Here is a 21,020-nt window from a genome sequence, read left to right on the forward strand (position 1 = left end):
ACACCGTGCTTCAGATTAACATCCTGCTGCCCAGATCTGGCACCACCCCTTAGAACAGGTGCACAAATCAGCCAATAGAAGGGTAGTACTAAAATTCTCGCTTCCGATAATTAAAATCCTATAAACGTATTGTCAGATACCAATATAAAAAAACATATATTTTGACAATATTGGCAAAGCTTAACTTTTGCCAAGAATTGAAATGCCCGAATAATGCATTGGATCCTTATAGAGGACAATCGTGCTTAACGGTTTCAGAGGCTGGGCAACCTTCTTAATTTGAATGTGTATGTCCTTCATGATTATCTTTGTAAGCTAACGCTTCAAGTGATTAGAAAAATATCTGCTATGACAAGCTTTCTCAATAATAATCAATCTTCCGTTAGTCACTTTCCCTTATCGTTTCAACAACTGTTTTGGAGTTGAGAAAAATCCTTATGGCCCGCCCCGTTTTGAGAATTTCATAGCCCCGACCCACTTGGGCGTGGGCCGCTGATAATAGAATCTTTCAATATGCTTAAACATACACTATCATCTATGTCATTTGGCTCCATTTGGAAAGAATTCAGGACCCATGAAGCACAAAAGAATTTGTATAATAGATGATTTACTCCGTAAAATAAGCACCGCATGAAAGGGGGCCGTATTCGCAATGTACTCTTAGCCCTTGCCGTCTATTTAAGATTTGTTTTAAATGACCCGGTTCTTCCGTACTTGTTGTTCTTCTTGACACGTCTCTGATCTTCCGGATCTCGATTCAATATGCAGCTCATCTGGTGATTACTGCAGTTAACAGCCATAACCTCAGCCTTGCCTGGAAGTATTCAGCCAGGCCATCAAGCAAAGCTATCGACTCCTCTCCCGACGTCGGTCACAAGAACCCGACCCATACACTCCTCAGCTCTACCTGGGCAAGTGCTAGAACAAGGTAGATCTCAACTATCACCCAATTGAGCACCGGAGCTAATTTTTTCAAAGTTGGAGCCCATATTATAAAAGACAAAAAGGTCCCGGGAAATAGGAAACTTGGAAAACATGGACGAAAGAAAGCCACAGCATGCCGCGCTAAACATAAACACAACGGTATGATATCGAAGAAGCTTTTCCATCTGATCTAGACTAAATGAAGTTACCACAGGCCCAGCTTCGGCTACCACCTCACCAGCCTGCGGCTATTCTGGAAATCCAGCAGTTCCTTACGCTATCTGCACCTGTACGAATAGTTTCACGACAACACTATCGCTTCAAGGCTCTACCGGAACTTGCCCAACAACGATCCCGAAAACTTGGACCACGACGACCCCGAAGACGACCGCAGCGCCGCAGACTTCTACAATCCCTTTTTCTTTCTACAACTTGACAGACTCGGGGTTATATTATTGTGAATCGTCAACCATATCGGCCATAGCCGGACTTAGCACCATGATGTATGAGACGTATTGCGCGGGCTCTTCTTGGGTGAACCCCCATCAAATGGGTGTCGAATCAACTACTTCAGTAGACCCCTTTCTTCTGTCGGCAGTCATCAGTGGGAACTGGGGATATTATACTGAGTCAGTGACGTCGGGAACAGGCGCTTGGAACGCTACTTTAGCCTCATATGATTTGATGGCTAAATTCTACACCGCTTTCAGCAGCGCCTGCGCCTCTCCTACTATATCGGCCACTGCGGTAACTACTACGATGCAACTGTTAACATTTTCAAACCTTCCAGACGGTGCGAAGGGTTCAATTACAACAACAACCGAAACAGTCACCCAGTACGGGTGTAACCCATCAGCGGTGCCCGTCATGTCATGGACAGTCCAAGATAGCGGGTCTATTTCAGGTCTTGATCCTAGCGGAACGCTATATGCTACGGTTGCAAAGAGCCAGTTCACATTAGCGAACCTCGACGCATGGCTTTGGTTGCTAGCATTTAGATTTGCGCATTTGACCGTCGGAACCCTCGCCTACGGAAAAGTCACCCACCAGTCGGGCAGAGGACCAGCGTTGTCATACGATTACCCCTTCTTTAACGTCCCACGACTGATACAGCTCATTTACAAGGATGATATCAATACCGAACTGGAACAGATAAATATACAAATGACATGGAAGGATGCCGATTCTAATACTCTACTTTGCGAGATCCTAGTGAGTATTATGATGGCGCTGGTTTCGTTCATTCAGCCCGAGGGAGACGCACTATTAGAATCATTTGGTATCGAAGTATCAGATGAGGCCAAGGCCCTTATCAATAAAGGGATACAAAAAGGGATTAAAGCGGGTGGAAAATCGCTCAGAATGGGTTGTGTAGGTGAATCGGAGAATTCTTTTGGATGACCGATTGATTCCATTATGATTGATTTCCCTTCTCGATTGATTTATTTCTTCCATTGTATTCAATCTCCACCCTGTCGATTAAATTATGGCGCATCCAGAGTCGTTGAGACTGCTGAACAAAGAGCGCTATCAGATTACCTGATAGATTTATGCGTAATATCACTGAATACAAAACTGATGACGATAGTTATGTGTTGAGCTGGATAATCGGTGGCTATTCCACGGACAATTAAACTTCAAATCCCCTGGTTGGAAGGCAGTAAGACACATTACCTGCTCCTGGACAACCGTGCCATACCATGGGGTTCTCTCTTCATATACGTGGCCCATCAGTTTATCCACCGAATTGCTATTTGCAAATCCTCAGAAGCCATACTAGGCCTGTTGACGAATAACCTTGTTCATAGCCTCCTCGAATCCCCGAGACATAGGACGGGTCAATCTGCGCCAATAATATCATTGATTCCTGCCGGGTGTCAAAAGTCTCTATTCGGATGAAATCTAGACGCTAGTCTTCTTAGATGTAGAGCTATTAGTAGTCGTTTAGAGTTTGAGCTCATCGTATGTCTCCCTCATCTTACTAGCTAGTAAATCATCCAACCATAAACAACCCGGAAAGGCTTAAAGAGAATTCCAGAACATTGATGCCCAGGACTTTTGATCGCTGGCGATGCCACATCTGTTCGCAGATGGTCAGTATACACATGTATATCGGCGTCAGGAGGTCCCCGCCCTCAAACCCCTGTGCGTAGATTGTGATTGATCCAGCCATGCCAGGTATTCAAGGCGTGGTCTCAGGCCATAAATCACCATCTTGGGTCACGGCCCTGACGGTAACCAACGCAATGCCTTGGTGCCCAGATTTGTAGGTTTAACCCACTGCTCTTTTCATCCCCGGTATTCCCGACTGAGGTAGCTGGGGACGCATGAAGACGCGCAAGACTTTTTATGAACTTGTCAAAGAGTTCTTCATGTCCTTGCTAGTATGTTGGCCTGGTTTGAAGGTCAACATGAGGTTAATATTACTTTTATGATAATAACCGAACAAAGGACATATTGACAGTCGCCTTTCCCTTCGTGTCAGATGTGATATGGCCCAAAATATGAATAAATGCGCCTGATAGGCCGCATATATTTTACCTTGCGGTTTTCAAGCGTCAACCCGGCTTCTGTCATGCTTCTTCGCTTTCACAAGCCAGAGATCAGCTTTAGATGCCACACCATATGTCGGCCTATTGGCCATACCGGCAACGCTCTGCCGTGGTTCGTCCAGTCTGTGGTATCCTGGGTTTTCGCCACGCTGGATCTCTTGAGGGTTTTGTCAAGGGGGAGGGTTCTTTCATTATCCACCATGTATTGATTGCCCATCCTGTCTGAAGTTGCGTCAAAATCCTCGTTGGATTTCAATATATAGTCCGACAAAACAAAGAACAGAGGACTCGCTGGAACGTGCAGGTTGAAGCCCGAATCGGTCACGTAGATGGTGACCCCTTTCCCCAGGCTGGCATCGGCCCAGATAATCTCTACTAGGAAGGCCAGGTTGGCTCCATGGGAGCAATATCCGGTGAGAGGCACTGAGCCATTCCTCTTCTCTGTGTTCACGATCGATCGACCTGCATTTGTTTTAGCAATAGCATTTTTGATCCTCGTCTTAGCCAAAGATCCCTCTCTCTTTTTTGGGGTTTAACCTTCGTAGTATCCTTTACAAGGTCGGCTTAAAATTGCGTGTAGTGAGTCCAGAATGTGTCAACTGTGCAATAGCCGGGATTCGGCGATTCCGCCATTCTCCACTATCACCTGGTTTAATCGATGATTAGTGTCAGTCTTTATATGCTACCTATTTCTCGGGACGGGATATCCTTTTTTCACCAATTAAGCTCTTAACTTAACCTTTATGAATCTCTCCATCGAGCCATGCTTCTTCTCCTTCTCATCCTGACCTCGCACGGTCATTTTGTTCGTGATGTATACCCCCCTCTCACCTCTCAAAGGATGTGCATTGCATATAGTGCATGAGCTCGAAACCTTCAAGAACTCCCCATACAAATTGACACCGTCCCGCCACAGTGGTATCACGCAAGGGGGTGCGCGGATCGTTTCAGTTTGACAGGGATCCCTGGCACCTGTGACGGTGGCAGTAACAGTGATCTACGACGGCCTCGTGTTCTTAGAGGATACAATAATTTACCCGTCGGCACATTTTCATGTAGGAGTAGAGTTACATCTCATTAGGATGTAGTGACTAGTACTTCGGCCTCCACCGTTCCAGCGAGTCTCGAGTCTCACTAACTACCCCGGAGAACCGAAAACCGCCATTCCGGCCCCGACCCCGGCCAAACCCAACGAGCTTCAGGATAAGGTACCAGCCGCCAAGCACCACCCTAGTCCAGCAGTGGCCAGCCCAATCCCGAGAGCCAAGCGATCGGCTCATGAAAGCGGTTAGCACGGATGGAGACATCCGGAGGCAGACCGAGATGCCCACAGTGTAGATAAAAACACTCCTCTCCATTCACCACATGGACCTCCTCTCTGCTCGGTCGAGTCCGAGAGCTATGACACACCACGCACGAGGGCAGACGGTCAAGGCACCTGGATGGTAAGGCTACTAACTTACTGGGGCCAAGCTCCAACGCCGTCCAGGCTTGACCTTGATCTACACGAAATCCTGCGCGGGAACACGAGGCGCTGATCGCAGTTTGCGCGGTCCCGAGTTTTTTAATTTTTTTTTTTTGGCTTTTGGGTTTTCATGGCCACATGGCGATGGCAAGCACAGGGCGCTTCCTGTTAACTCCCCGAGACGGTAGTGCCTCTATATTATTTGATTATCTTTTTCCTTTTTCTGCGATCATCCACGGTCGTGCGACCTGAAGGGAATAATACTATTATTGATTATTATTATTATTATTATTATTATTATCATGATTATTATTCATGCGTGGAGTCCGTTAGCCGGCTCTCCCGGAACGGAAACAATAGACGATCACAGACGATGATCATGATCTTAGCGCTGGGTGCCTGTCCAGGTGCATCACCCAGATGCTGGCGATCAGAAAATCGCTCTGGAGTATTTTCGATATACTCCGACCGATCTCCGGCGCCTATTGAAGTGAAGCTATTGTCTTGGAGCCGGGCTAGTCGGTAGTGTGTACGTCCGGCTCCATACCGGATCTTCAGTCCATCATCGGTTTTTGTTGAGGCTGGGGCGACGGAGAGGGAGAGTTTGTTAGTCAGGTGTTAGAAGGAAAATCACGGACCATCAACCTAACCCAGCCCCAAACGCCCCCCTGAGATCGAGCCCTGTTGCGGGAATTAATGACCAGAGGGGGGGGAAACAAGATGGCCCCAGCGCCACCGTGCACTAGTGAGAGCAGGCCTGACCGGGGCATGTTAGCGTGCTTTTTTTTTTCTGTCGAGAGCTGCAGCCGTGCTTGGATGATCCTCTTCGACCTGATATGATGGTTGGGCATACATCATCCGTCATCATCGACCTCCCTGATCAGGACTGGGATGCCCGCTAGCGCAACCCCCTGTCTCAACCTCGCACGGATGCCTGGCCCGAAAGTCTGGTAGCTGGTGCGTGAAAGTGGGGGGTGGTGTGCCGAATAGGCATGAGGGATCGACATGGCACATTTTCCCTGGTCATGGCGCTCTGAGGCATATCACTCTCCGCTGCTGATTCGTCTTCCTCTCCCGATTGTGGGGTAAAGGGGCTGGTCGAGATGAGCGCCATCCTGAGGAGCCGTGGTCAAAAACGGATTTATGATTTCAAAGACTGTATGTACCGCTCCGGCCCCCTTTGCGCCCCTCCAGCTGACGCTGCCATGTTTCGAGGCTGTGGGAGACCGCGATGCGCGCTGATCAGGTCGACCTCCCAATCTCTTTTCTTGGGTCACCACGTCTAGATTTGCGCCGCCGGGGGATCCGCAGGATCCGTGCCAGTACCCAAAAAAAGAAGAGGGAGGTCCTGCAAATAGACAGGCCCATTGTTCTGCTCTGACATCTGTCAGTCCGCGCCAATTGAGTTTGAGCAAGCGTGCGCCAACTAGGATCTTCTCCGGTTCACCCATTCCCTTGGGACCTGCCAATCGAGACCTGAAACAACGGAGGACTGTGCTCCGGCATCTGACACGGTGCGCCGTTTTTCAGACATACTCCGTCCTCTAGCCACGCTGTGAGATGCCGATCCCGGATGAGAGGAAAGGGGGGAGGGGCGAGAGGCCCTTCCGGGGTACGACCAGTGGCGTGTCAGCGCGGAGATTGGGATGGTCCATCTCCTCCTGCTTCTGGCAGCAAATTGGATCTGCTGAGGATCTCCCGCGAAGGTTCGTCGGCGTATCCAGTAAAGGATTGTCACGCCAATCCCCGGGCTCCTCCTGCCCGCTGGCCCAACGCTCGAAAAAGAAAGACTCGCACTAGAACGCGTAGTCCCTCCGACCACGCCCGGTTCTGCACATCCGTCGGCGCTCATTGGCCGGCCCAGGCTGGGGGGACACGACGTTCAGGCACGGCGAATCATGCTGACGGCTTGGCCCCGGGGATCTCCCTAAGGGGGAAGTGCATTGGGTGGTGAGGCAGACTCTGCGCTCGGTCCCCGTCTTGGCCACCTGCTGCCTCGACATGCCCAGCGATCATCCTGTCTGCTGTGTCGGTTCTGTTCAGTCTTCCCGACCAGGGCGGAAAGGCGCGGCTTGTCGCTCCAAATCGCCCGGTGGGTAGGGGGGAGCAGGCCAGAGGCCGGATCTCGATGGAGTCGCCAGATCTCCAGGCTCAACCAATCAAGTGAACGGTGGACGTGGCCAGGCTCTTCCAGTTGCCCGATAGTCCCCGCTCGTGCTAAGCCGTTTGGCAACAACCATGGGACGGGGCGCGATCGTAGAGCGATGGTGATGATGCTGACTTGGCCCGCGGGGGCCCACCGGGTGGTGTGAGATTGGTTCGATGACGGGACCCTTTTCTCGGTGTCGCGATCATAATTGGTCGGGTTGGGCTGGTCGAAGGGAAGCGCCAAAGAGGACGGTTGTAGGGGAGAATAAATAATCACTGGATCATGTACATGATCTCATCTCGTCTCGTATCTCCCACCTCGGCTCAACTGTGCCATTAGCCTCCCGTGTGACCGTCGGGCGATCCTGCCCGTTTCTTGTGTCGCCCATCCGCTGCCTCTGCTGCTCTGCTCTGCACTCCAGTGCCATCACCGCCGCCTGTACGCTTGCTCACCCGTGGAACCGCGCTCGTCGCTGGATGCCTTGACCCAGGGCCCGTGCTTGGTCGATCCGGCCGCTGGAGGGGGTGCCCCCCAACCCAACTCAAAAACCCGCTGGTTGACTGCTCCATCAGACCCTGGTCGATCCCTGGAGCTTATCTTCTGCCACTTCCTCCCACAAACTGACGAACTCTCTCTCCAACACTCTAAAAAAGTCTCTTCCTGCCCCCTTCCATCTTCTTCCCCCCTCCACTCCCCTCCTCATCGCGGTTCCTGGCCTTGCCCGCAACCTTATCGAGCCAGAGAACAGCACTCCCCCTCCCTCACCCATCATGGTCAACGGCGCTGCGGCGGTGCTGGAGCCTACCTTCACCGGGTACGTTGCCACAACCCAAGATGCGCTGCTCCTTTTCGAGGCCTGCTTGACCGGGGTGCTACATCATGTTCCCCGCCGGCCGCACGATCGCGAGCGCAGCCAGTTGGTGCGCAGCGGCAGCGTTTTTATCTACGAAGAGAACTCCTCCGGCATCAAGCGATGGACCGACGGAGTGACCTGGAGTCCCAGTCGCATCCTGGGCAACTTCCTAGTCTACCGGGAGTTGGACAAACCATTCCCGCCCGGTGAGAAGAAGCGCGCGATGAAAAAAGGCAACCGACGCCCCACGCCCGCAACCCGGCCGGGGGAGCCGTACCCGCGACACGACAGCAACGGCCCGAGTTATTCACCTACTTCTCCACAGGGCTCGTTCGGAGACCGGCCCCATCAGTCAGAGGTGGAGCGGGCATTGGTCGGGTCGCTGGTCGATTCGTACGGGTTCAAGGACTCGGGTTTGGTCAAGAAGACGATGAGCGTGACGGTCTCGGGGGTGACACACCACCTGGTGTCGTACTACAGCGTGGACGATGTGATGCGCGGAGCGCTGAACCCACCCTCGATGGTGGACTCGCTGCGCTACCTGCGACCGCGCCCCGAACTTACCCAGAAACAGAGCTTCCGTGCCCCGATCGACGATCTGGAGACCGGCGCCATCGAGAACCCGCACGACCCATCCCACACCCTCTACGGCTATCGCCCACAGATGATGGCCCCACCAGGGTACGGGATGCCAAACCCATCGACCGACTTCTACATGCATGCCAGCCCTTACGCCGCCACACACCCTCCACAGACAGGACCCGGCCCGATCCCAGCATACTCGATGGCATCATCTTTGCCGGGACAGCCCGCGCCAAACCCTTACCTGCCAGCCCCCGGCTCGGCGACCATGCAGCCCAAGCCGGAAGATTACCATGCCTTCCGCGCGGGGCCATACGGCGGCAGTATGGATTCGGCGATGAGCCACGGATCTATTTCCTCCATCCCGGGCGCGCTCAACCCGGCCATGTCCGGGTCGCTGGGTGAGCGCAACCGATCGACCTCCGACCACAGCCAATCAGCCTACCGCAACTCATCCATCTCGTCGCGCAGCGCCGTCACTGATGCCACGTCCCCGTTGGACCCCTCGACACCGGCTACCTACTCGCGCAGCAGCTTTAGCCTGTCCGGCCAACTCGACACGACTCCGAGCGCGTCCATCGACACACCCCGTGGCCTTGGCCTTGATCCTAGCGTGCCGCGCCGAGAATCACATCCGGTTCAACCGGGATACTATGCTGGTGCCGACCGCCCTCAATACTACATGGGCGGCCCAGGTCCGATGAACAATCATCCTGCGCATTACGCAACCGCACAGCCGCTCTCGACATGGACAACGACTGCCCCCGCGCAGCCCCAAATATGATCTCTCTTCCTTGCTTTTTGCTTCCTTGTGTCCTTTGATGGTGTTTGTCCGGGAATCTTGGGAGCGTAGGAGTCGGGGAAACAAACGGGTGGCCTATTTTTCCGTGTTTCTTGCTTTTTGTCTGATGATAGAGACACTGTTCTGTGACTTCAATATCCCCGAGGACCCAAAAATCATTACGTCCTCTCGCTGTGTGTACTTGTCTGTTTCTCTCTGGGTTCGTTTTTTATTCTTCCCTTTTAATCTGCTCTCCCAATTCTGTTCATATCTAGGTGGATTTTGCTTTGCTTTACTTTTCATGTTGAATGGGCGGGGAAGGAACCTGTCTGTTTCTTCAAACGTTGGCTCTCTGATTCTGATCTGATCTAGGTCTGGAAGGATGGCGTTTTGTTTTCTGATTCTTATCTTTTCTTTTTCTGACGATGTGATGCTATATCAAACCACTATTGCGACAACCCCCAAAATTCTTGGTTGTCTCTTTGCTTTCCCTCTTTTCGATGTGTGTCGGCTTATGATATGACCCCTGCTCCTCCTTTTCCTCTCCACGCTTCCTTTCTTCTCCTCCAGTATCGCATGTATGCTTCTCTGTCGGAACTGCTATTTCTCATTGTCACCTATATTATTTTATTATATGCGACCACGATCGCGATCACGATCAACAACGATCTCGTGCGTGGGGCGGTGGGGTCTGATTCGATTTCGAGTTTTCCGTTCCAGGGTTGTGCATTGCTCCATATTTATGCTTAATCTTTGTAGGAGGGAGTTTAGGTTATGCTTTTTAAGTAAAGTTTGATATGCTGTGCTTGAGACAGATAGGCATGCTCTTTATCTTTTTCTTTTCTTTTTTTTTTTTTCCTGCTGGCGGTGTACCCTGGTCCACACAGGCTCTTGTCTCTATCCATCTACTCTCTGTCACTACACACTGGAATGGAGTGCTGTTTCATCAAACCATAACCTTTTTATTGATGTTGGTATCAACTCAGACATAGTCATACACTCAACACTCACTGGAGCCCATCCAGTCCAGTCCATTCAGACATACCACAGAGATAGGGTAAGGTAGATAGATCATCTGTAGATGCAGATGGGATCATGTAGAAAAAATGGAAAGTAGGCCCACAACCCACAGCTTCTACGAGGTAAGGTAAGGCGAGTGGTCTAGTCTAATGCTCCGCCAAAGCAGCAAGCACGGATGCTGTCAACGGCTGATTCGCCATGGTCATGACGCGGTGAATCCCATTTGCACGGGCACGGGATCTGCCACCGGGACTCTGAACACCAAGGTCGCGCTTGTCCTCCACCTTTTCATCGGCATCGTCATCCTTGAGTTCGCGCAGAGAGCTATTAGCCGCATCGCGCATGCGGAAACTAGCCGCCGTGCTCGTGTTCGTGTTCGCGTTGATGTTCGCACCGCTGGAGAAGCCTGCATTGAGATACTCCCGCGATCGGGTCCGGCGCAGCGTCGTCTCGGGACGGTACGCAGGGCCGCCGACAGGTGCAGTGGTAGTGGCAGGAGTTGGTCGGGAGGTCTGCGGGCTTTGACCTCGAAGCGGGCGCGGACTCTGGACGCGCATGTTGGCGATGTTTGAGGCTGTGGCGTGGTCGAGAAGAAGGCGGATGTTGATTGTATTTGCTTCGGGCATGAGCGCAGACCCGGTTTGTGCGGTGGAAGTTGTGACAGGGGCTGCGGCATTGGAATTGGCATTGGTATTGGTGGCCATGTTGGAAGAAGCAGTTGAGGACATGTTGCCGAAAGGAAGCGTCTGCGCGTGCAATCGACGGAGCTGGGTTTCTGCGAAGCTGTTTTGAGCGGAGATGCTGTTGTTCAGGAGCATTTGCATCGGGTTCATGTTCATGCCGTACTGGCACTGGTAGTTCTGCGGGTAGTTCTGAGGGTAATTCTGCTGTAGGGAGTTGTTGATGGGTGTGAGAGAGTTGGAGTTATCGGGGGGAATTTGGATCTATGAAACATCTTAGTTCTTTGCTTCACTTCTACAACCGAAACGAACTCACCTGGCGACTGTACTTCCTCCCCGGCATGGCGATGTAGTCATCGAACGAGCTCTCCAACGCCGCGAAATTGAACCGCCCCGTCTTATCCACCGGCTCGAAGCGCTGCCCCGTCTCCTGCCGGAAATCCACACCGCGACGCAGCTTGGGCCGGAACGCCGGCAGGGACAGGTACCAGCCCGGGTAACTGCCGAACCATGTCTGGATGACAGGTTCGATATCGATAGACAGCATGACACGATTATCGGCAGTGGGTTTCTGGATGAGCATGACAAAAGTGAATTCGCGCGGCAGACCGGAGCGCTGCAGATTGTTTTCCTCGAGAGACCAGACGATCTCACCGGCCTCGACGTCGAACTCCGGGCCGAGGTCGCTCTTCAGCGTGCGCGCCGAGCCCTGGATGCGCATCATCTCGTACCGCCGATACTGGCCGTTCATGCTGCCCGAGGGGATCACGCTGGCGCTGAACGGCGTCTCGGAGATGCCCAGCGATCCGGCAAGACTGAATGTCCACTCCATGGTCTCGGGGGACACGGTGCCGTAGATCAGGTGCGGTGCATGCATCAGAAAGCGCGGGTTGCCCGGCGGGTAGCCGTGCGGATACATGGCCGACGTGGATACCTCGCGACTGCCGTGGATCGAGGCGCGGATGGTGGCAGATTTGAAGCGGTGGGAGAGCGTGTGTGGCGAGTGCAATACGAAGCTGATGGCGAGGAAGTCTACATGCTCTGCGTCCTTGTCGGACACGGCGGTGCTCGAGTAGAAGCCGTGCTGGAGGCGCTGGACATGCGCGGTGATGTACGCATCGCCTGGGAGTTGGCGTTCGTAGATACAGGCGCGATTGACAAGAAGGCGCGGGTTGGCCATGTTTGGGTCCTGTAATTGGGTATTGTCTGGATGCGACGGGGAGGGAGGAGAGGAGTTGATTGGGGGAGGACCAGGTGTGGTCTCTGTGGGTGATGTTGCAGCCATTGTGGGCAGACACCCTCGGAGGTACAGAAAACGCTGTCCGCTGCAAAAGGCCTTATTTGAATCTCCATCTGGACATCTGTGGCTCTAGGCAGCGGTTTCCTCCCATCTTCCCTAGGCCAGGGTATATATATCGGCCGGCCATCATCACGGCCGTCAGGTGCGCTGTCATGTGCAGCATCTCGAAGCCGTCAGCTGGGCATCTAGTGCGTTCACAGATGACAACACAACAGTGCTGCCAAGACACATCCTGCCATGTACCCATCCAACGGGGACCGGCAGTTGATCATGAAAGAGGTGGAGAGGGAGTGCAGTCAGTAGTGATGGTCTCTTTGTCGGTCCTGTACCTCGGCTACGGAACAATATTCCTCCGCCTGACACCGTCCTCTGCATTTCAGCATCATCACCGACCTTGTCTTGGACAACCGTTTGATCGGGGTCTGGGTTCTTGTTCTCAGCTATAAGAGCCCTGCGGGAGGATTCTCTTTCTGAACAATTCCATAGTCCGGTTCCCCCCTACCCTCCTACTGCTGGGTACCCGAGAAATCTCAGCTAACGACCAGCAGTATACCTTCTGTATTATACGTGTCTGTGTTTATGCATTCATAGCCTTTTCTTTTTCTCAGGACTGTGGCTCCTCTATTGCCTGTTTGCCTCTTGCATTGTGCTAGGCCACCATCTGAAACCGGCCACTGGGCATGACAACGCTCGTTTCTCTTTCTTCTGTGTCACCATGATCTCTTCTCGTGCCGGCCAAGTTCTTCGGGGGAGTCCTCGGGCATGGAAAAGTCCATTCCTTTCTGTTCGGCCTAATCTGTCTCAACATCGGAACATCCAAAGACATGGGCTCTACTCACAGTCTCTGTCTACCTTCAGTCGACCTCCTATCTCACTTCAGTCTCTTTTAAGGTATGGATTCTGTCCGGACTTTACGTGCTGAAATTGACTGAATCTGTTCCAGCGAGGTCAACCGCCCGAGTTACTTCCAGGCTGCTCGGAAACCTGTGCGGATATCATTCTTGACCCAGCACAAGAGGTGGAATGCATCCAAACCCCCTGGGGATCAGGATGGAAGCTCCCCTGAAACGTACGTTTGCTGGCAATTCAACCCTGACACCAAACCCGCTGACTTTCTTTCCAGCAGACCGAAGAAACTTGGCATTCTTCCAAAACTATCTCTGCCCAAGACCCATGAAAACATCTACACCATCCCCAACATCCTCACCTTCTCCCGACTACTTGCTGCCCCCTTGGTCGGGTATCTCCTGGTACACAATTACCATGCAGCCGCGTTGTCGCTTTTCGCCTATGCAGGCATCACCGACCTGGTGGATGGCTACATCGCCCGGCGCTACCAGCTACAGACGGTGGTGGGGACCATCATTGACCCCATGGCCGACAAGCTGCTGATGACGATCGGGGTGGCATGTCTCGCGGTGAACGGGTCCCTGCCTGGTAAGTGGTTGTCTCCGTGTTTGTTTCGATTCTCGCTCTGATTGGTGTTCGTTACAGTCTGGCTGGCCGTGATCATCCTAGGACGGGATGTCGGCCTCGCCCTGTCCGCCATCTATTACCGCTGGATTTCACTGCCGCCGCCCAAGACCATGGCACGGTACTGGGACTTCTCGCTGCCCTCGGCAGAGGTGAAGCCGACTGAGATCTCAAAGATCAACACCGCGCTGCAGCTCGTGCTGGTGGGGAGTGCCATTGCGCTGCCCGTTGTGCCGGAGTCGATTATTCACTCCTGGCATTTGAGCGAGGCCATGATTGGATTCCAGTAAGTGTGTCACTTTTTTGCTATTTTCGTTTTTATTGTGGGTGAATACCTGGTGGGGGCGGGTATGAGCAGCTTTACGGGTGTTTTGAGTACATGCGACCACAGGGTGTGGAGAACAGGGCTTCCCGTCCGCTCAGCCGTACTTAAGCCACACGCCGGTCAGTTAGTAGTTGGGTGGGTGACCACCAGCGAATCCTGACTGTTGCATGTATTCTTCTTTTTTTTTTTTTTTCTGATTCTTTCTTTCTTGGCGATCTTCTTTTTTTTTTTGGTGCTAACTATATCTAGATACCTCGTTGCAGGAACCACCCTCTGGTCCGGCCTAAGCTACGTCTTCTCCAAGGATGCCGTGAAAATCCTAACGAAGGAGGAGGTGCAGAAGCGCATCGCCCAGGCTGCAGCGAAGCGGAAATCCTGAATTGTATTATAGTTGTTTGGATCCCTAGATGAATATCAAACCAGCATTTGTTTGCTGATTTTTTTTGCGTCCCTTTTTTGCTTTGCTACTTCCTAACCAGTTTCTTTCTCGGGCCATTCATTCATTGGTCCCTAGCATGAATACTCCTTCACCCCACGTGAGTAAGAGACGGTGACTCTACGGATGTAGAGCTAACTGACTTTAGGTGAGTGATGTCCATTTTATGGGTAAAACTAGCAAGTGGCGAATATTTGTCTTATCTGTCCTTGCATAGATTGCCTTGATACGGTTTATTCCTGGCTCAGGTTTCCCCATGTCATTTTGTAAATGCAGAGGCTCTATACTCCATCCATATCTTTTCATGTCCTGCTATCTCCTATCACGCTCCAGCTAGTCGTATAGGAACCAGGGCCCTAAAGGAGGGAAAGCAGACTCGCTATCGGTGCTACCGAACGAAAATACAAAGCTGAAGAACCAAACCCAACGCTAGGCCTGCCTTCCTAGATATATTCCACGCTTAGATAAATAGTAGGGCCAGGCCTTGTCAAGAGGGCACGGAACCGGGCATCGCGAACGAACGAAGGAAATACATATCGCGAATCCGCAGCAACACCAAGCAAGACATGCAATCAAAGCAGACACAACAAGCAGAACAAAGGATGAATAGGACGTGAGCATCCACAACTTACCAAATTTATCTGATGATTCCAGGAGATCAGCTACCCACCTGACCCTGATGACTGCCTAGGTAGTGTGTTGATACGGCGTCAATATATTCATGAGTAAATGCACGCAATGATATGGTACTGCCCAATCCTTTCCGACTCAAGCAAGAATTTACGGAGCAAAATACAGAACTACAAAAACAGATCTGTGTATTCGAGACGCGGAGGAAATATATTGCCAATGTGGACAGTGTAAATCAAACCTTCGCTCGCGGCAACTCTGAGTGGTCGATATCGACCTCTTCAAGATGGTACGAGTTTACGAAGATCAAGGCCAAACCGTCCAGCAGAAGCTATCAGGCTACATAGCCAGGTTATCCGGGACCCATCGTTACTACGGTCTTCGCAGCAGTACATCCTAATCTGCGTCATTATGGACTCTCTAGCCATCGAAGCTGAACAAGCTAAGGACTTGCCCCTCGCGCTACATCTTATATCCTCATCACCAGAATCACACATTATCAATAATTGTAGGACACGTGTATAGCCAGAGAGCTTGAAATGGGTAGTATCTTGCAATGGGTTTACTAAGCTACTCTTTTCCAAAGGTGATGTAGTAAAATATGAAGAGAAAGCCTTTGCATTTGCACAAGAGTGTAGGGAAACCTAATGATAGGAAAAACCTACACTAAGGCATTTGTAAGAACACCATCCCCTTCCCAAGTACCACATCTCCTAACGCTATCCATCCCGTGCCTCTGTCAGTCCTATATCCGGTAGTCATGTTATTGACGTCGAACTAAAGATAATCACTCACAAGCTATCCACGCCGTGCCTCTGTCAGTCCTATATCAAGTAGTCATTGGCGTTGAATCAAGGATTACACTCACCGCCTATCCATGCCATGCCTCTGTTAGCCCTATATCTAGTAGTCATTCGCGTCGAACCAAGGATTATTACTCACAACCTATCCATGCCATGCCTCTGTCAGTCCTATATCGAGTAGTCATTCGCGTCGAACCAAGAATTATTACTCACAACCTATCCATGCCATGCCTCTGTCAGTCCTATATCAAGTAGTCATTCGCATTGAATCAAGGGTTATCACTCACATCCTATCCACGCCGTGCCTCTGTCAGTCCTATATCTAGTAATCATTGGCGTTGAATCAAGGATTACACTCACCGCCTATCCATGCCATGCCTCTGTTAGCCCTATATCTAGTAGTCATTCGCGTCGAACCAAGGATTATTACTCACATCCTATCCGCCGTGCCTCTGTCAGTCCTACATCAAGTAGTCATTCGCATTGAGTCAAGGATTATCACTCACTTCCTATCCATACCGTGCCTCTGTCAGTCCTATATCAAGTAGTCATTCGCATTGAGTCAAGGATTATCACTCACAAGCTATCCATGCCATGCCTCTGTCAGTCCTATATCAAGTAGTCATTCGCGCCGAACCAAGAATTATCACTCACAAGCTATCCATGCCATGCCTCTGTCAGTCCTATATCTAGTAGTCATTCGCATCGAACCAAGGATTATCACTCACATCCTATCCATGCCATGTCTCTGTCAGTCCTATATCTGGTAGTCATTCGCATCGAACCAAGGGTTATCACTTACATCCTATCCATGCCATCCCTCTGTCAGTCCTATATCTAGTAGTCATTGGCGTTGAATCAAGGATTACACTCACAACCTATCCATGCCATGCCTCTGTCAGTCCTATATCTAGTAGTTAACCGCGTCGAACCAAGGATTATCACTCACAAGCTATCCACGTCGTGCCTCTATTAGTCTTATATCAAGTAGTCATTCGCGCCGAACCAAGGGTTATTACTCACAACCTATCCATGCCATGCCTCTGTCAGTCCTATATCTAGTAGTCATTCGCATCGAGCCAAGGGTCATCACTCACATCCTATTCATGCCGTGCCTCTGTTAGCCCTATATCTAGTAGTCATTCGCGTCGAACCAAGGATTATCACTCACAACCTATCCATGCCATGTCTCTGTCAGTCCTATATCTAGTAGTCATTCGCATCGAACCAAGGGTTATCACTCACACCCTATTCACGCCGTGCCTCTGTCAGTCCTATATCTAGTAGTCATTCGCGTCGAATCAAGGATTATCACTCACAGCCTATCCACGTAGTACTGTCAGTCCTATATCAAGCAGTCATTCGCGTCGAACCAAGTATTATCACTCACAAGCTATCCATGCCATGCCTCTATCAGTCCTATATCTAGTAGTCATTCGCGTCGAACCAAGAATTATCACTCACATCCTATCCACGTAGTACTGTCAGTCCTATTTCCAAAGATTTTCATGCCAAAATTCGCCATTGAGAAAAAAAAAGTAGCAGCCTCCCATACCTGACGTTTAGATAGGTCATTCATAGGGCCATTGGTAGCCGGTGCAGCCATGGCCACACTCAGGAGAAGCGTAAAAACAACGAAATAACGCATATTTGCTCTTTTGCTCTGGAGCTGTAGCTTTTATTAGCATATGAGTAACTTGCGAGAAGACAAAACATACATATAGATTTAAGGAAAATGTTCGTGTCGCAGGATGACAAAATTGAAAATCAGAATCTACAGCGACAAGGAAGAATACCCAGACAATATAGCGTTGTCGCTGTCTCTTTCCGCTTCTCCCCTATTTCGTGTGACGGTTATCCGAAACCAGCAGTTCCGTTTCCTCCCACGGGTGGAATGCCGTCGTCTTGGCGAAGTCCGGAAATAGAAACGTCACAGAGGCCGGATATCGATAGAGCCAAAATTTCGTGTACAATGAACTGCCTTTTATGGTCTGTTTCAATTGCTTAAGTTTAGAGATAGTTTTGTGGTTGTGGGATATTATATTTCTAGAGCACATAGTAACAGCAGAAATTAGTCAGTCCTCCCTCTATTGGCGAGATAGCATTATTTTAGCCATTAGTGTCTAAAATGCTGGGCAACAATAAGTATCAGGATAGTACAAGAATGAACTCCTTAAGTTAACTATTTGATGAGTCTCCGGATTCAAAAGTTCGAGCCCTACCGCTATACTACCTTAATATCGACCATCAAAAGTGACGGTCACTTCCCAATTAGGCCAAAGACCAAAACCGTCTCCGGAATGTGACATTAATGTAACCAACACTCTGCCTTAAAACCCAGCTATGTTATACGTCATGAAACGCTCGTTTTTAGCTCTAACATAGACCGCGGTAGAAACTGTTTAGCAAAACCAACTCACATTAGGCCATACCGAGACCCATAAAGCTGCTTACTTATCTGGGCAAATTAGTGTCGTTCACATCTTTTCTAGTCACTACAACGGCCGATCCAATAATCTGACTATATACCTTCATAGACTTGCAGAAATTCCTTTGTATGTTATAGTATTTGAGGCAATAATATATAAATTATATCTTAACGAGCGGATAAATTAGGATGGAGCGTCGTTGCTTGTAGGATTTAAGTATGTGATATAATGTTAGAAATGTATTTACTATAAACCAGGGTAGTGCGGTTCATGCTAAAAATACTTTATTACAATCACTCTCAAAAACACTTCTCTCTTGTAAGCATCTCGGAAGAACATATGGTCGTATTGCAGCATAGAGAGAAGGATACAGCATACACTTGGCCAAATACGCGATTACTATTTTCTCTATAAATCGGTTATCACAAGGTTCCAGAGGGAAGGGGATATGTATAGCTAATAAGTTATCTCGATGCCAGTTATATACTTATACACGTTTAGACCCAGAGAGTCTATCTCACGCCGCCTTTCAGCCCAATAAGAAGAAAACGACGAGCACCCATCTTCCAGGCCCGACGTTATTAGCAAGCAACGCCGAGACGCGGATGTTTCGCCTCGACCCGGACATATTTTCTCACGTAGTACGTTGAACTGTCCCCGGGATGGGTGTTGGTTCCAAACCGCATTGTGCAGATCCTACGTGGCTTGCTCTCGCGGAACCCCAGGGGACCACTTGCTTGGGGTGGTTGCGCATCCCTAGACCCCTAGACAAGGACGGCCGAATCAAATGGCAGCCCCCAGAGGGTGGATGCAATATGTATGATTATATCCTTTTAACCGAAGTCGACTTCACGAGACGGGTTCGGGGTCCTCCGGCCCATAGATGACACTCCAGTAATCCTTAACACCAGCACAAATCCCAGCTTGGCCCTCCCAGGTACGGAACTTATCCTCAAGCTGACAAGCGGTCCAAAGAATTTCGCGCCAAAAGTTTTTCTCAACGTCGTTCTTGGCGCTGAATTCCTCCACCACCTTCTCGGGGATGGTCCAGGCACGGGTATACGAGCCGTCGTCCGCAATGGCTGGGTTGACGGCCTGCGACGTGAAGACAGTGGCCGGGTTGAACTTAGGGAAATTGGCGTGGATGAAGAACACGGGCGGGGCGGGCGCCGAGTCGCCCTTGATGCGCCACTTGCCCTGGCGTGTGAGCGCGAAGTCGGCGACGGGGTCGAACTGCGCCATGGCGGATCCGGCTAGGCCGCCCGCTGTTGCGTGGCCGAGCGCGCAGATCGGCTCGCTGACTTGGTAGAAGGGCTCATTCATGGCTGTTGCGGCGGCCACGAAGGTTTCCTTGTCGCCTTCGCCTGCGGCACCCTGCGAGAGGAGCGGGTAGTAGTGCGTTGGTCCCCAGTAGTTGTAATAGGTGCACAGAAGGAGGGTGCGCAGGTGCTTGGACTTGGACATGACGATCTCGCCGGACTCAGTCGACTGGCGCAGGTCCATGGCTGGAACGGGCTGGCCGACGATCTCGTAAAAGAGTGGCGAGGCTGACGAGGCCCAGAAATCCGGCCAGGTGATCATACCCTTGGAGCGGAAGGGCTCGCTCTTGAACAAGACGTCTGGCTTCTCGAGCGGGAAGGCATCGGCGTCGAGAAACAGGATATCCTCGAATGAGGAGAAGAGCATGGCGAAGGGCTTGAACTGGTATTTGGAGATGGTGGTGGGTGCCACGTTCAGGATGTGCGAGAGCACGATGCATCGCGCGTTCAGTGCCGGCAGCACCACCTCACAGATATGTTCTTCGTATTCACTATCATCAGCCAAGAAGACTTCCATGGGCAACTTGGACCCCGTGCGACGAAGCATGCGCAACGAGATCACCAGCACGGGCAGATACGAGCCGCCGGCCGTCGAGACCAGACCCTTGGTGCCGGGCATATAGCGCAGCAGCGGCGGAGCGTGCGTTACCACGTCCACGAACCCCGTATGAGACTCCTTCATGGTGACGATCGCGGCCGCCGACAGGGACAGGTAATCTGGGCGCGACGCAGGGTTGGTCGCTTTGAAGCCCTCGGTCGGCGCCTTTTCCTCCTCGATCAGCGGGTCGGCGTCGGGCCCGTACTTCTCGAGGAGTGGGTGGAACTTATACCAGAACCATCGGTGGTGCTCCGTCAGGTCCACGGAGACCTGCGCCGACGTGTCGGGGCCGGTGAAGATGATGCGGTAGTCGTCGGAGTCATATCGCGTGTAGCCCCACGTCAGGAAGGCGATGAGAAACAGCACACCGAGCAGAGTGCGGATACGCAGTAGGAACCGCGGGAAGACCATGGTGGATGTATACGACAGGGGGGTCTGCGCGCGCAGGAGAGGCGAACTATGTACGGCGGCGGAATTGGCCCTGATCACGAATCCAGGGATCAGGTCACGTCAGCAGGGACGTAGCCGAGGATGGACAGGGGCGAGTGAGCGAGAGGATGAGAAGGAGACATGATTTACATGTCGATGAATCTGGGGGGGACCAAGTGAAATGAAGGATGAGGTTACAATCTAGATGCGGCACGCCCCACTAGGTTCGTTGGTTGCTGATGATGATGATGCGATGATGTGATGATGTCCTA

At 51.3% G+C, this 21,020-nt stretch overlaps 7 protein-coding genes across 7 annotated transcripts; 3 read left to right on the forward strand and 4 right to left on the reverse strand.

Moving 5' to 3' along the window:
• Positions 1-1,473: 1,473 nt before the first annotated feature.
• Positions 1,474-2,325, forward strand: N7510_006255 (uncharacterized protein; the record flags this gene model as incomplete). The annotated part of the gene is made up of 1 exon (XM_056978181.1): positions 1,474-2,325. One exon carries the CDS (start codon positions 1,474-1,476, stop codon positions 2,323-2,325), a length of 852 nt encoding a protein of 283 aa, XP_056834213.1.
• Positions 2,326-5,250: 2,925 nt separating this feature from the next.
• N7510_006256 (uncharacterized protein) lies at positions 5,251-6,055 on the reverse strand (the record flags this gene model as incomplete). The annotated part of the gene is made up of 2 exons (XM_056978182.1): positions 5,251-5,522; positions 5,947-6,055. The coding sequence occupies 2 exons, from the start codon at positions 6,053-6,055 to the stop codon at positions 5,251-5,253; spliced, it is 381 nt and encodes a 126-aa protein (XP_056834214.1).
• Positions 6,056-6,868: 813 nt separating this feature from the next.
• On the reverse strand, positions 6,869-7,659 carry N7510_006257 (uncharacterized protein; the record flags this gene model as incomplete). The annotated part of the gene is made up of 2 exons (XM_056978183.1): positions 6,869-7,365; positions 7,443-7,659. 2 exons carry the CDS (start codon positions 7,657-7,659, stop codon positions 6,869-6,871), a joined length of 714 nt encoding a protein of 237 aa, XP_056834215.1.
• A 201-nt stretch (positions 7,660-7,860) lies between these two features.
• N7510_006258 (camp independent regulatory protein) lies at positions 7,861-9,309 on the forward strand (the record flags this gene model as incomplete). The annotated part of the gene is made up of 1 exon (XM_056978184.1): positions 7,861-9,309. One exon carries the CDS (start codon positions 7,861-7,863, stop codon positions 9,307-9,309), a length of 1,449 nt encoding a protein of 482 aa, XP_056834216.1.
• A 1,163-nt stretch (positions 9,310-10,472) lies between these two features.
• Positions 10,473-12,291, reverse strand: N7510_006259 (uncharacterized protein; the record flags this gene model as incomplete). The annotated part of the gene is made up of 2 exons (XM_056978185.1): positions 10,473-11,270; positions 11,323-12,291. 2 exons carry the CDS (start codon positions 12,289-12,291, stop codon positions 10,473-10,475), a joined length of 1,767 nt encoding a protein of 588 aa, XP_056834217.1.
• Positions 12,292-13,021: 730 nt separating this feature from the next.
• N7510_006260 (cardiolipin synthase) lies at positions 13,022-14,483 on the forward strand (the record flags this gene model as incomplete). Its single annotated transcript, XM_056978186.1, has 5 exons — positions 13,022-13,197; positions 13,250-13,375; positions 13,430-13,743; positions 13,801-14,065; positions 14,354-14,483. 5 exons carry the CDS (start codon positions 13,022-13,024, stop codon positions 14,481-14,483), a joined length of 1,011 nt encoding a protein of 336 aa, XP_056834218.1.
• A 4,768-nt stretch (positions 14,484-19,251) lies between these two features.
• Positions 19,252-20,730, reverse strand: N7510_006261 (alpha-mannosyltransferase; the record flags this gene model as incomplete). The annotated part of the gene is made up of 1 exon (XM_056978187.1): positions 19,252-20,730. One exon carries the CDS (start codon positions 20,728-20,730, stop codon positions 19,252-19,254), a length of 1,479 nt encoding a protein of 492 aa, XP_056834219.1.
• Between the last annotated feature and the right edge of the window lie 290 nt (positions 20,731-21,020).

This window comes from Penicillium lagena, assembly GCF_028827675.1.
Source record: "Penicillium lagena strain IBT 129212 chromosome Unknown utg000003l_segment0_segment0, whole genome shotgun sequence".
In the NCBI taxonomy this organism is placed as follows: domain Eukaryota; kingdom Fungi; phylum Ascomycota; class Eurotiomycetes; order Eurotiales; family Aspergillaceae; genus Penicillium; species Penicillium lagena.